Source organism: Chaetodon auriga, chromosome 11 (genome assembly GCF_051107435.1).
Source record: "Chaetodon auriga isolate fChaAug3 chromosome 11, fChaAug3.hap1, whole genome shotgun sequence".
Classification (NCBI taxonomy): Eukaryota; Metazoa; Chordata; class Actinopteri; order Chaetodontiformes; family Chaetodontidae; genus Chaetodon; species Chaetodon auriga.
In genome coordinates, this window is record NC_135084.1 from 12,838,293 (window position 1) to 12,853,784 (window position 15,492).

Consider the following 15,492-nt stretch of genomic DNA (forward strand, 5'->3'; position numbering starts at 1 on the left):
CTCCAGTGTCCTTACCATCACTTTCCTTAATCTCCTCTGAAAAAGTGATGAAACCTTGAAAACGGGGTTGATCTGAGTTAACGGGAGAAGAGAAGGCACATCTGTACCCGCCCCGCTTTGACATGTAAACAAATGACAGACTCACAGCGCGCTTACGGACGTCTTGAAACTGTACACTGAGATCACTACTTACTCAGCAAAAATATGATTAAGATCATCAGCATAGTCATTTTCATTATCTCTTAACTAGAATTTATCCGCTGCTGTTTAATGAGACAGCTTGATTAGCATCTCATAACCTTGGGGCATGAAATGGATTTTCAATGGCTGATACTGTCTGCTAGTCTGAGTCCAGTGCTGGGACTGTTGTGTGTGTGTGTGTGTGTGTGTGTGTGTGTGTGTGTGTGTGTGTGTGTGTGTGTGTGTGCGGGTTAATAAAAAAAGATTTTACCCTTTTAATTTGAATAAATTGGACATACTTCTACTTTTGTCACATTCAAACAAGCTAGTTACCTCCAGAGGGTATTTGCTGTAACTATCCATTCTACAGGTATACACACAGCCAACAACACATTAAATTGTAGTTCGTCCTTGTGGGTGCCACAGTGTTGAGCTTATCAGTCTTGGGGTATTGTGACCTTTAAATAGTGCAGCAGCTGTGCTCTACCCATAGAGAAATTCCATTTTTGTCTGCCCAGAGATGTCAGTGTCCCAAAGAAAGGCCTATCATGTGGAAAGGTGTTTTGCTTAGATAAGTGCTGAATACAGTAGAGGGAGTACAGAGTGCGAATTAAAATTAAGCACTTGTATGATAGCATCGCAGTTCCTCTTTGGGATCCCACTGAGTCATTGTTTGTGTGATGACTTTGTCTGCCACAATGCTGCTCATGAGAGATAATAGAGATAAAATGCCCCCCATGTGAAAAATCATCCCATACGCAGTGTCCCGGCTCTATAGGAAATGCTAATTCTAACAGGGTTTTCAGTATGGAGTGCGCTCATTCTGAAAATGTGAGAAAATCAAGTAAAATGTCAGCACGCATCATAGATTCACTTGATTTTTAAGTGAGCTGCTGATTGACACTATTGTCCCACAATGCAGCGTGCAGCATAAAGTGAGGAGCCGCTCACAGCGAGAAAAAATTAAAGCTAATTGCAACTAATGGTGAGGCAGCTACAGGAGGACCTGGGAGAACAAAAATAAAGTAACACATGTTTTGAACTGCATTGTGCTCCCTCATTAAAGCTCCTCTAATTAATAGTAATGGATCAAATGACTTGGTGTAACACTGAAAAATGATGACCGGACGCTGCAGCTCCTCACAGCTATATGGAGCATTTTAGCATGTTTCAGCTCGTTGTTCCTTTTTTGGGTCACTTTCTCCACTCTCATCCGTCTCATTTCAAGCAGCAGCAGGCAAAAAAGCTCTGATAAAGTTAGCGGCTAGCTGGTGAGCATTGTGAGGCAATTAGTGAGGAGCCAGACATTTTTCCCACGTGTTAGTGGAGACCAATTCACAGCGAACAGGGTGAATGTTAGACTTACATTCATTAGATGGACACAAACACGGCTCATGCTAAAGTTGCTCAGTGTCTGCTCAGTTGGCCATAACAACCTTATAAGGTGATAATATGTCATTATTGTGTTTGCAGCTTGTTCTAAATGTGAGGTTGTAGTTATTTATAGTCACATTTGTATTGATGTCTGTCAACACAACCCAGCAAAATGTATTAGTTTCACAGCAACGGCTCTAAAAGAGTGACATATATGTTTTTCTGCCCATTCTTTTCTAATGTCCTGCATCCTCATCTAGTGATTGTCATGTTTCTGTCAGTGAAAACAAACACATGGTGGACATTCCTTTCATTCTCAGTGGAAAATGCAACGATGCATGCAAAAATGCTTTTTGATAGCGTTTCTAGCCAGAGATGGATGATGTTATTTTCATAATGTTCAGTGAATGCATATGAGCTTTAGTTCATTAGTTCATTATTACAAAAGATTTTTCAGGTCTCGGCTGAAAATATCAACGTTTTCTACTGTTGTGCTGCTGTCTTCTGTTGAATGCTGTGGCGGTTGCTGGACTCTGCTATCACTGAAATGTGCATGTTGATTGAATCATAGTCTTTGTGCGTATCTGAGCTGCTGTTATTTGTGTTATGTTGATGATGTTCTTTCAATTAAAAACAAAGATGTTAGAGCGTCAAATTGGCTTCAAGGTTCAAGCACTTCCTGCAGTGTCCCAGTGAGGACGTGTGTCAGACAGTGGCATTGCTGTCCATGTGAGGGCTTTCTTTTAGTGGTATCCTCAACATTTCTCAACACACCAGCACCAAAGTGTCTGTGATGATCCAACAGTACGATAGGTTTTTTGTAATGGCCATCAGTTTTCGCTACCCATGAATGTCCTGTTAAAATAAAACTGAAAAGTACATTAATTTCCTGTATATTATCAGCCAAACAGCACAGCATGAAAACTAGTAAATGCTGTGAATTATAGCATTATATAAAGAGACAAACCACAGTAACAGTGCTGACCATATATCAAATTCTTCTGTTGAGCAGGATTTGTAAAGGTCTGCTTCTCCATTTGTTAAAGACGTGGAGGAGATTGGAAGCAAAAGAAGTCACCTGTCACTTAAAGGCGAAAGCTTGTTAGAGACTCTCAAGAAGAGAGCTCAGATTGTATGAATTGATTTGTCTTTGCTCTAACGGGAAAGTTAAGTAGCTGCTCCTCCAACAGCAAAACACAGCCCGTCTGGAACACTTTCATAGTGGCATTCATTTCATGTTGGCATCGCTGGCTGCTCGTTTGCACTGATCTTGGCTCAAGTTGTTTGTCACCTGTTAGAATTGACAGCAGTCGTGATGTTTGTTTTGTTTCCTGTCTGTGTGTGTTGGCCATGGGGGTTGTTCAATTGGAGCACTGTGCTCCTGTTTGTTGATGAAGATGACAGGTCAGTGAGGGAAGATCCAGGGTGGTTGTAACCTTGCACAAATGAATTCACAATTGTTTTTGCTATGTTTTGGACTGCATATGTCTGAAGTAGTTTCATTTATTTTTCGACCAGAGCCACAACATACCTTAATATCTCACACCATTTATTAGCATTAACACTGACCCACAACCTCCCCTCAAGCACTCCATTTGATCATGTGATGATTTGGATTCCTTTCTTAAAAGCTCTCCACGTGAGCAGTAAAGCTCCTCTGCTTGTCACACAAGCACCAAACAACCACTCATCTGCTTTCTTTAATGTCTGTGGAGCTGATAGGACACACTCTTCTGACATGCTCACAGCCCAGTCATCCCGAGCTGTCATTAAAGCATAAACCCCTACCTCAGGCTTTAATCCCCCTATCAGGGAGGACCTGGACTTCCCCAATAGCACAGCTCGCTAACCTGGCATTAAGCGCCGCAGGACATCTGCAAATCTTGACGGGCCCCGGTGCGCTGCATTAAAGGGTGGCCTTTGTGCACATTTTCCACATTAAAAGCTATAATGTTTGTTGTTTTTTTGGTATCGGATCTGCAGTGCTACTTTAATGAAGCACAGAAACATACCAGTTTGGTCCATAAAATCATCCTGAGGTTGCTTTGATTTTTATTTAAGTATATGCTTCTTTTGATCTTTGCTTTCTTATTCATCTTATCTCATTTAATGACTTGTATTGCTTAAAATTTAGCAGCATTAAAAAGTCAGGGCCATGAAAGTGCACAACAGTTTCAAAGTATTTTGTGTATGGAAAAATATTCTTTTGTGCGCCTCTGACACTCAGATGGGATGTTCATGGAGCTCTTATTAGGCATGTTAGTGACATCGTATGAAATGAAGATAAAAGACCTCAGCCTGCAGCACAAACAGCATCTTTCATCAAATACATAAACCCTCTTATAGACAACAGTGGTTATATTGTTTTACATACTGTATGTGTTAGCAAATTCTGTTTGAATATTAAGTACTTGATGCTCAGGGATGTTGTGCTGCTCCAACAGGAAACATCTAAATTTTCCATCATTATGCCTATGAAAGGAGCTGTTGTCCACCTAAAGAACCAACATTATTTTACATGGCATCATTTGAGAAAGGTAACAATAAATTTGGGCAAAGTGGGATCATCTGGGAGTGTGTCATGGGGTTTTACATTTTATAGACCATTCCTGGTTCAGTCCTCCAGCTGCAGAAAACACATTTTACATACAGGTTTACATGTCTTTGTGGCAGCTACATGTCGAGCCTCAGTCACAGATAACGTCACTTTTCATATGCAGAGCATGCAGAAAACAGCCACAATGAAAGGTGTGATCTCTAAAATAATACTTTTTAAAAATTTAAGGACTTGTTTTTTTCTGCCAAAAATCTTTAAATAATTTACCTGTGAGTCTCAGTCAGTCATACGCACAAAAATGCAGATCACTGCCATCTTTAATATTAACGTTTGGAGGATAACAGCATCTTATGAAACCTGTAGGCCTCGTCCTTTTCAAACACAGCTGTGCAGAAGTTGATAGTGAACAGATCTCATGTATGAGATCAGATACCAGCATAACCAAAACAAAAGTAATGACGCCGGACTCTGTTTCAAAGGCTCAGAGTAGTTCCTGGTGGTGTTGAGAGCACTCTAAAGAGATTCAAGAAATGATCAAAATCAATGCGACAGAAGCAGAGATATCGTTTTTATATTCCACACAAACCTGGTGCCACACTTACCCACCGTGCAACTTGACTTTTGACAGTTCGGTCAGACATTCAGGTGTGTTATGCTCGAGCCTCGAGCAGCTAACCTCGAGCTGACGTGAGGAGCAGTACAGAGGTCTGGTAAGCTCACTGTTTTGTAACTCCACACCCACGGATTTTTAAAATTCTCAAACTTCATCCCAACCAGCACTGATTCAGGTGACATCACCTGAGGACATTCATCAGACTTCACACAGCTCCCTTCGGCGCCGTAAAAGCTTTACACAACTTTTTATGTGCAATATCAATATCTCCCCGAGACCTGTTAACAGACTTTTATGTGTAAAATCAGTGGAGTTCCCCATTTAGAAAGTACATGCAAACAGATAAACAAGCAAATTGAGAAACACAATCATTTGAAAGCGCAGTTGCAGCATCACGAAACACAGTGCAAATACAGAGAACATTTACCAAACACAGGCGTGCTGTGCACAGAACAAAATGGAGCTGAGGTACAAACAAAAAGACATTTTCAAAGGAAATATTTGCCTGTATTTTCTGTATTTGCAGGGCGATGTTTTCTGTACTTGCTTGTGTTTTCTTCATTTCCTATGTGCTTCATCAGGCTGGATACGTGTTGTCAGATTGGTGAATGTGCCTCTCAAGTTGCTTGTGTTTTGTCTGTTTCTAGGTGTTTTCTTTCGTTGCAGTGCATTGAGCTCTCAAGGCCACCGTACCTGTCAGTTGTGAGGAGATTTTTTTTTAGATCAGTGTAATTTTGTTCAAAGACACAACAGGCCTCAGTCACTGAGGTTCTTGTGAATAGTGCTTTGCTCAGCAGCATTAGCAGCTTTGCAGATTCACAGTAACATGACGCAGCTCACCCTGCTTTAAGCCGTGCGGACCTGTAGGTCAGGACAGAATTTTCTCAAAGTTACTTTTCACAATGAATATGGAGATTAATTTGGCTTATTAGAATTCACCCTCTACAAAAGCTCTCAATTAAATGTTTGTCCTTCATGTAGAAGTTATGCTTTGTGAAATACAAATAAGTAGATGGGGGCACCCATTTTTTCCCTGAATATTTCCTCAATGTCTAAAATGTCTTTGTGCGTACGTAATTGTTGCATTTACAACACCCTTCCATCTAATATCTGCATAGTTATCAGTGTTGAGGCTACGGGGGGCACATTGCATCATTTCAAACCTCATTTAACACCGAACCGTGCCCCTTTCTAAAGCCCAAATTGCTCGCCATGGAGCTGCAGAGTAGCTCCAGACATTCATTAGCTTAATGAAAACAGGCCAATCTTCTCCTACCGCCCAGCGAGCGCGTACTCGGCGCAGCCGCAACGACCATCTGCTCTCAAGCTCCCTGCCAGCTATAGGATAGTCCTGTCAAAGCAACCCCTGTGAAGAAACATATCCATAGAGGTGCCTTAATCATTCAGATGAGAGGACAGGCAAGGACAGTAGGGATGCTTTAAAAAAAAAAAAAAAAAAGAGGTTTCATCCCTGCGTCCCTTGGCGCCTCCCTAACCTGAGACGTAGCATTCACTCATGACGTTAATGATGTCCATGAAATAAGCTGAGTGTGCAGTTGTCAGAGTTGAGGTGCAGCAGCCACACAGCTGGCAGTGAAGTTATTAGCCGCTCAGCCACTGTGGGAGAGGCTGCTTTGTGAAAAGGTTAATATCATTTTAGGGTTGGCCAGAGTGTGTTGTGGTGGGCGGCTGACCACCTGTTCAGCTCTGGAGGGGGGTCTCATATCATCTCATCCAACAGCAAACATTTGAAGGTCGAACCGTTTATTAAAATTTTAAAAGTTTGTGTGAGATAGTATAAGTTGTGGATTTGTTCGAAGCATTGGATGATTAAAACTCTTTTTCAGCTCATTTTCTAATGGATCTCTGCTCATATTTTCTTGAGAAACGACCCATTTGACTACAGTTGTGTTATGAGTTTCACACCTCCGATTAATCACCACTAATCTCAGCAGTGTTGTTCCTGCAACAACCCAGAGCTACTTTTCTCAATATGAACACTAGCTGGTGCACAGTGAGAGGGAAATGATAGTCAGAGCCCTGAGGCTTGAATCTGATAGTTTGTCATCGGGATAGTATTACTTAATTTCCCACTGGGAAGAAACTCATTATTTCTGACTTTATCTCAGCACTGACCTCTGGAACAGTCTCAGGAACATTATTGGTTTGAGCCTATGTTGCCTTTTTTTTTTTTTTTTTCTTTTCATCGGCGCGACATGGATGACCCTAAACGCCAATAAGATACATGACTAGCCAGGGCACAGTTCAAGCAAATGGATGGATGCATAGGTTAGGCTGCGCCACATATGAGAGTCCCATTCACCTTTAATGTGCTACATACAGAGCACAATTACATTGATTTATTACAGGGTGCATTGCAGCTTTTTCTCACATGATGAATGGTCAACGGAAAGTGAGATTGTATTGATAATAGGTGACTAATGGCCAGCAAGCATCTGTTATGTTAACCTTTTCTCCACATGGATCAAATTCCTTTTGCATCCAACACATAAAGAGAGAATGCTTCAGAAACATCTGCCAATATGTCAGCTTTTAACATTATTTGTCCACTTCTTACACATATTGAGGACATTGATAAGGTGTCTGATTGCTTTTTTCTCCTGTGTCACAGTTTAATTTTGTCGGGAAGCTGCTGGGACCACGGGGAAATTCCATGAAACGATTACAAGAGGAAACAGGAGTCAAGATGTCCATCCTCGGCAAAGGGTCCATGAGGGATAAAGGCAAGGTAAGAAAGATATCGATTGGTGTTGAAATATACTTGTTTGGCTGGTCCGAGATATCGATCAAATGGAAATATTTACAGAAACAAATCGCTTGAAGTTCCAGCGAAGCACAGAAGGATATTCTAAGCGACAGCATCTGAGCTGTAACTGAGATGAATAACTCCCAGAGTAGAATTAATAGCTCTGAGTTGACAAACATATGTAGGAGAAAATGGGAATGCGTTTCAGTGTGTTGTTTAATAGCATATTCTGTAATCGTCAATTATGACTACAAAGTAATGAATCTCTTCACCAAAGCCATTTATCCTGCTGACTTGTGGTCCCCTGGAGCCAAAGTTATCCGAGCGTGTACACAGACAGCCTGCTGGATCTGGAATTCATGCTCAAAACAGGTCGCAGTGTGCTGCAATCGAGTTACATCGCTGTTATTACTGTAGCCTCCGATTCACACACCTCGACATGACAAAAGACTTGCAGTGTTAACACCTCTTAGGTGAAGCTGGAGCTGCATTTCAGTACATCAAGAACACATTAAGGGTGAAAGAACGCAGAGGCCGTTACAACAACTTTAATAATAATGTGTCAGATGACAATGTGACTCATCTGAATCTGAAGCTGCCCTCAGCTTTACAGAGCTTCATAGCAAGTTTCAGCTCATTCATTGTTTAGCAGTCCACAACTTAACTGTGTGTTTCTTAGGCTATTACCACCCATATTTTGGGTCATGGTTGGATGTTTTCAGTCGTTTAGGTTTGAGGATGTATTGAGGTGGACAGATTGACAATATTGCTGTTGATTTGTCAGCGTTGTGTTCACGACTTCTTTCAGCTGCCAAAAATCAGTTATTACAGCTTAAACATATCAGTGTGGTTGTAGTGGTCATTTGTACATATTAAATTCAATTTAGTTGAGGAAACAGTTTCACGTCAAGGTCATTTAGCAGCCCTGAATTGCCTCTCTGGGGGATCAATGAAGGATTATCTTATTGTGGAGCTTTCAACCATATCACACTTAATCAGAAACACCATTTTTAATGAGTGAATAAGTTCAAAAGAAGTGCGAGATTGAAACTTCTTGGCTTTGGAAACAGGAGACGAAGGACCACTCAGTAGCTGTTCTGGAGCTTTTGATCATATCAAACGACCTTCATCAACTAATGGAGTTGCCCCATTTTAATGGAAATGTCAACCAAATTTCCATTTTTCTCTAAGAACAGACCGTCCCATCCACAAACGACTAAAAAATAATTTGGCCATGGCCTTGTAAACAGTAATTGTTTTGTTCATTTATACTAAAAAGGCGAAGGAATCTTCTGGGTGAAAAAGCTTTCGGATAAGCTAACTTAATAAAGCCCAACAATCTTCAATAACAGTATGGCTTTGTAATTAGAAATTACTACCTTTTCGCATGGATTTCCATTCACGCGTAATTGTAAGGCTGAAAGTCTTCACTTTGACAAAGAGTAAAGGCACTGAGACGTTTCTGTGCCATCACATTTTTCATTGGGTTTTGGCCGCAGCAAGAGTTCATTTAAAACTTTGGCTTCCTGCCACTAAGTCCATTCAATTTACTCGTGTGCTGCATTAACTTGTCTTCAGTGTGTAAAATGAAGTAAAGAGAACTAAACTGTTAATAACAACAACTATATGTAAAATAAAGGCTTATTTACATGCATGCAGTGCTCAGGTTGTGATACTGCGCTGTACAGTACAGCATGCAGTATGACTTTTTATTATCTAATAAATCAATTACTGACATGGTAACATGGTGTGTTCACCTGGTGTCTGAGGGAGATGCATGGTGAGTGCTGTGTCTGTGTCTTCTGTTAGCGATACTGATTTTTTGTACAGTCTGACCATGTCTGAAGGACTCTGTGATGAGACTGACACCTAAATGTCATCACTGAAAGACTGGCTGCTATTCGAGGCAGCTGGTCAGAAGGCAGTGTGGTGCAGACATAGCCAGAGTCCCATGCATCAAACCAGCAGTAGGGTAACATCCCAGGTTTGGAGCTTCAGCAGTGGAGCAGCCCACCCAGTTCATATTACACCATGTGGTTAATATTGCACCGTGTGCACAGATCTTAGCCTGGTCAACGTGGTGCTGAGTCATGGAGCTAAAGCACAGTCCTCATTTCACCTCCCTGACTCGAGACTGTTTACCGCAAACACTGCAGGAGAGGTTTTTACTTCCAAGCTCCTAAAGTCCATATAGCAGTGCAAACATACAACATCGATTGATTAAGCACACAGGCATACTGCAGTCATAACTGATGTATAGCTCTGCGTGTGCTGCAGTCTCTCATAGTGTCGAAACAGCTCAAAGACACGATCATCTGCCCACTTGCACATTTTGATCTGACTCATAATGACCTGGGCTCTCTGACAGTGAATGTGAAAGGCTGCCGAACTTTAAGGAGTGATTTTTTAATTAAAGCTGATTCCTCCCAGAGGGTGGAGGATGGCCATCTGATGCAAGGACAAAAGTTTGAATCCCCAGATTGTCTGGGTGAGTAAACTGTGTGAGTGGCACTCTCGCCTCTCTTAACAGCCGCCGTCAGCGTGTACTTGAGCAAAGCACTCGACACCCAATTGTTGCAGGGCAGAATGAAGAATGAACGCAGGTAAAAATTAAAAAAAAAAAAAAAAGCTTCTTATCTGTGTTAATTTTGATATGGCTGAATAATCCCGGCTTTGTTCAGTATGCAGCTGCTGCACCTGTGGCTGATACGAGCAGACAAACCGTACCCTCTCCAGGTCTGACATCACTTCTAATTTGTTCAGAGCAGAATTGATTTTATGATTTAAATGCTTCTTTTGAAACTCAGTTAGGACTGGCCCCGAGCTATATTACAAGTCTTTTAAGGCTTTAAAGTGAGTGTGTAGCCTCCGGCAGCCTCCGGGGTTAAGACTGAAAGGTGATTGGGCTTTTCTTGTCATCAGACTTTAGAGCAGTTTGTATTAGAGCTCGTATTGACATCTTTTGTTTACTTTAGTGGCCTCTTGTAAACTTGCTTTAACTCAGTGCCCCCTGTCTAAACATTCACCTCTTTACATTCATAATGTTTTGCTCTGTATTTTTTATTCATTTATTTGTTTTAGCATTCATGTGGTGGAGCTCTCTTGCTTAAGGATTCATAAGTTTGCTTTCATTTCATTGTTAAAGCACTGATGTTTCTATAGCTCCCAAAATGTGTTACGCAAAATTTGATTCAGCAGATCAATGAATAAGTAATTTGCAAGTATATTGCATTCAAAATTGTTCTCCCTGTCATTTTTAATCTCTAGATAATCATAAAACTGATGCTGTGTGCTCAGACGTGTGCCCCACACAGTCATGTAAGGATGAACTGAACATACACTGAGTAGCTACACTAAAACCATTCGTCCATGAGACATTCGACCTGTCAGAAACACAATTTTCAGATGACGTTTCATTTCATTTGTTTTGATTTAGCAGTCTTTACAGAACGTTTTAAAGCTGCATTAATAACTATTTTTATATTGACGAGGTGTAATGGGAATAATCGCCGGACTCTGCACTTCCCCTCAGCTCTTCAATGCATTTTAGCTTTTAGCTCACTGTTTTGGTTTTGTGGCCCACAGCTTTGCTATTTTTATTCATCCTCACTGCTCTCATCAGCTCACTGTGCAATTCACCTGCTCTGCACTGAAGTTCAGACAAACGAAGTTTGCAACAAGCTGGTGAACATAGAGGAGCATTTAGCTGCTAAAGAGCCAGATATTTCCCTCTGGAGTTATTGGAAGCCAAAACAGAGCTGAAATGAGAGTGGATATTTGTCAGGCGGACAGAAACATGACTCCAAATAAATGCTTGTGTCGCTCATGCAATTGTTTGCGAACCATGTCAACTTTATAAGGTGATCATATGTCAGTGTTGTGTTTAAAGCTTGTTCCGCTGCCTCCCAGTTGTCAAAAAAATCAATTAATGCTGCTTGAACAAGCATTGCACTCGTTTAGCACCATTTATGCTGACTGCTATGCAATGTCTCATTAGAAAAAGAGAACGGGGAAACCTTCCAAACATTTTGTCAACACTTACTGACCATCAGGATGACTTGAACTGCATCATGTGTGGGTCACAAGATGTCTATTCATTGTAACTTGTGCTGTTTTGGATCAGAGTCGGCAGACATTCTGATTCAACAAATCAGAAGATGTAACTTGTATTGGAAAAGCATTCACTAACATCACTAACAGCCAGAATCTATGACAGAGCTCTACTGTTTGATCTGTTATTCTTGTTGTTTTCAGTTGAATAATAATTATTATTTAGAAGTTTTTCCTTATACCAGTGAGGAAAAGGCCACATATCATTCAGAAAGGTTTTTTATGCGGTGCAGATGTCTTCCTGCTGATTGCTCAAGTGGCTCCTTGTCTTGAAACCAAGCCATAAATGTAACTGTAGGTTATAACCTGCCTGTCTAAGGACTGCTTATGATGAAAGGAGGAAAAAAGGTAGAGTTGTGTTTTTCACATCAAAAGCTCCATTTTAGAGCAGAAGAACTTCATATGGCTGAATTAAATTTAAAGATTTTTAACCAGTATGGCACTAGGGATGTCTCTTCGTCCAGACTGAAATATCTAAACAACTATTGGATGGATTGTCATGAAGTTTGTCCAGGACTTTGGTTTATGACCAAAAGGCCTGCAAAGGAGTGTTTACTGTTTTACTGATTAGCAAATGTTAGCATGCGAATGTACTTAACTGCAATTGCAATAAAAAGTGTATCTGGTTAACATCAGTTAGCATTGTCACTGTGAGAATGTTAGTAGGCTATGCTGATGTTAGCATTTAGCTCAAACCATTGCTGCAAGTACAATCACACAGAGCCATTAGCATTCTCAGTGGCATCGTTCAGTAGAGCCACAAAAATGAGTCCAAACTAGTCTTTAATAAAACACTAAAGGTTCATACAATTAAGTGGCAAAAGTTTTTTTTTATCTTATATGTACGTAGTCAAATTGCAATGTACAATATAAAGAAAACACCTCATTGATGCGTCTTCATGCAGTAGTTTAATTGCACCTTAATCCAAACAAGTTTGAACTGTGCTGCCACAGTTGTTCCAATTAGTATAATATAATACTTTTATTAAACAATATGCAGGCCCAGTCCTTTGAGGTCCCATTTATGGACACAAATCCTTCACTTGCTTTTTTTTTTTTTCCACAGGAAGAAGAATTAAGGAAGAGCGGGGATGCCAAATACGCCCATCTGAGTAATGATCTTCACGTTTTAATTGAAGTCTTTGCTCCACCTGGAGAGGCCTATTCCCGAATGAGTCACGCCTTGGAGGAGATTAAAAAATTCCTAGTTCCAGTAAGTTAAATATACTTCACCATATTTTCTCCTCCTAATTTTCATTCCTGTGTCGTATAGGAACTTCAGTCATTACTGCTGACTTGATCATTTCTCCACCAGGCCTATTAACACAAAGCAAACAGTTTCTAAGTTTTCAGTATCCACTATTATGTATCCAGGGTTTGTTTACAGAAGAGTAAGATATGTGTGAAGTTTTTCTCTGCATTACAACCACTATCCTACACTACATGCTCTTGTTCACAAATGAAAACTAATGTATTCAGCAATTAAAGTGCAGTATGGAACAACTTGCAAGACTCCAGCAACTTATAGCCTGGAGAACTTAGCAATAATTAATGTGCATGTTGTGTACACTTGCTGAGTCTAAGCTGTAAATATTAATCAAACTTTGCAAATGTGACAAGCCTAATAGAGGAGTTGTGCTGCATGAGTCTACTTTACAGAGTTCATGCTTCTTCCGATACCGAGCCAATGCTCTTACAAGCATGTCTGCTCACTGGGCTGGATGATCATACTGCATCTGCACTGAGCGGTTCATGCCTGTCCAAATACAAATTACTCAACACTGTCTGCCAAAAAACAAGTAAACAAATACAGGGTTATTCATCTGTTCCTGGAGAATCCAGGGAAAAATACTCTCATCACTGGACATGTCTTTCATATCAGATTCTCTTTGTCTTCAAGCTGTTGAAAAGTTCATAGGACGTCTAGTAAAAGCGAAGCATATTTGTTTCCAGGCTACTTCAGATTTACTCTAATATTAGCAACTGTTGGGCACATCAACTCCTGAACCCATGGCTCATTATCTGTTGGTGCACACAGTTTGCATGAAAACTCAGGCCTTAAAAGGACTGCTTGTACATGTGGCTCAGAGTGGAACTGGCACCATGCCCATACAGTATGTTAAAACAAACTTTGTGAGACTGATGGAGTGAATAACACACCAGACGTACATTTTCTGTAGAAATGTTAATGTGCTTCACCATCACATTAGTGCTCTGATGCTCTCCAGCCTCTAGTAATAAAAAGGTCAGCTAGCTTCTCTTGCTCATCTTAGATCAGCAGGGGCTTTTTCTGTATTGTTGAGGGGGTCGCTGTAGAAACAGCAGTGAATATTGTGCTTTACGTCCACACACAGTCTTTCCAAGAATATTAATGTATTGCTGGCAGAGCCCCAGCTCTTGCTTTAATTGCAGTACCTTGAGAAAAGATGAGGTGCTGTGTATTCTAAATTATCTTTATAGAAGTGCAGACACATTTTCTAATTAGTGTACACGCAGGATTGGCTGTAATACATTTCTTTTTAAATAGGAGAACACATTCAATAAGCACAGATTGTTTAGGCTAGACAGCAGTTTGGATCTTTTGTGAGAATCTGCCAGCAGAACTAATGCTGCAGGGTTACTGGGAAGGAACCAATTGAGTGAGATTTTACTAAGTGACAAAAGGGCTGAAGATCATTACTGTGGAGGAGAATGCATTTCTGGGGGTGTTCAAAGCCAGTTAGTGGCAGGTAGAAGTGGACAATAAAACCCTCCAGTGCTGTTTTATTATAAATGACAATACACACAAAAGGCATGGGTGCCAGACATTGTGAAAGTTGTAGCTTGCTCTCATTTATATAAACAGGACTTAAGTATGATTTAAGCAGAAAACCACATATAGGTACTTATTCATACAATCTTACTTTGAAGTGGAAATGATCGCATCTTTAAGCAGTCTGGACTTAAGTCATTTTCCTGCTGGTTATGTAGGAGTATTGCAGTTTGGGACACATCCAATCCTGTGGTGAATTTTACATCAGCTTTGCATGAACAGAGTGATAAGAATGATCAATTAAAGGGTGAAGAATTAGCAGGCGTGCCAGGCCCCCCATCTGTTGCTTTAACGCTGCAGTTCTGATTATTCTTTTTTCCCTTGAAGTTTAAGGTTAGCCCATTTCTTTTTCATATCAGCCGCAGTTCTTTCTGTCCCTCCTCATTCACAAGTTGTTTTAATCCTAAATTCATCTTGAATGTCAATGAAAACGGAAGACAACAACCATACCATCTATTTTATAGCAGAAGCTCACTGCTTCAGGGATCTTATGGATTTGCAAATAAACTGCACATAATGTAACACAACAGGCAACTGTCAGTAGCCACTGTGACAGATGCTCCCTGCCTCTGGTGGAGACTGGCAACTGCATCCTGTCGTTTGCCTTTTTTTTTTTTTTTATTGCTGCACGACTATGTAGTCAAAGTGGGACTTCAAGTGAATTGCTAGTGGGGATCAGTTTGATTAAAGACATACAGCATGGGCTTGTTAACTTTTACTTGTTATATTTCTACATACACATACTTCTGCATACGTGAAACAAGTTGCATAAAGCCTTTAGTGACTGTTCAATTGCCTCAAGTGATGTCACTTGAGTCAGTGTCAGTTGGGGCTGAAGTTTGACAATGAAAAATATTTTGAGCTGACCCGCCCTCTGCAGACCGCTCATCATCTCAGCTTGAAGCTTACTGCTCGAGGCTACTACCATAACACGGCAAGCCTCCAACTGATCCGTCAGTGGTCGAGTTGGGATGAAGCCACATTAAAATTAATTATTGTTTTGAACAAAATTAAGCACATTTGGGTTTTGTGTTCGAGAGAGACAAGAGGGGTACAGGTGAAGTCACTCACCTCAGCTC

The 15,492-nt window shown here is 40.6% G+C and overlaps 1 protein-coding gene across 2 annotated transcripts in view; it reads left to right on the forward strand.

Annotated features, from left to right (window-relative positions):
• khdrbs2 (KH domain containing, RNA binding, signal transduction associated 2) overlaps positions 1-15,492 on the forward strand; it is a 63,153-nt gene that overhangs the window by 16,384 nt on the left and 31,277 nt on the right. For both annotated transcript variants that reach the window (XR_013077835.1, XM_076743965.1), the window contains exons 3-4: positions 7,357-7,473; positions 12,668-12,814. Coding sequence is in view for 1 of the 2 variants with exons in the window: in XM_076743965.1 (XP_076600080.1) it covers positions 7,357-7,473; positions 12,668-12,814 (264 nt within the window). In the remaining variant the exon portion in view is untranslated. The remainder of the gene's footprint in view (positions 1-7,356; positions 7,474-12,667; positions 12,815-15,492) is intronic.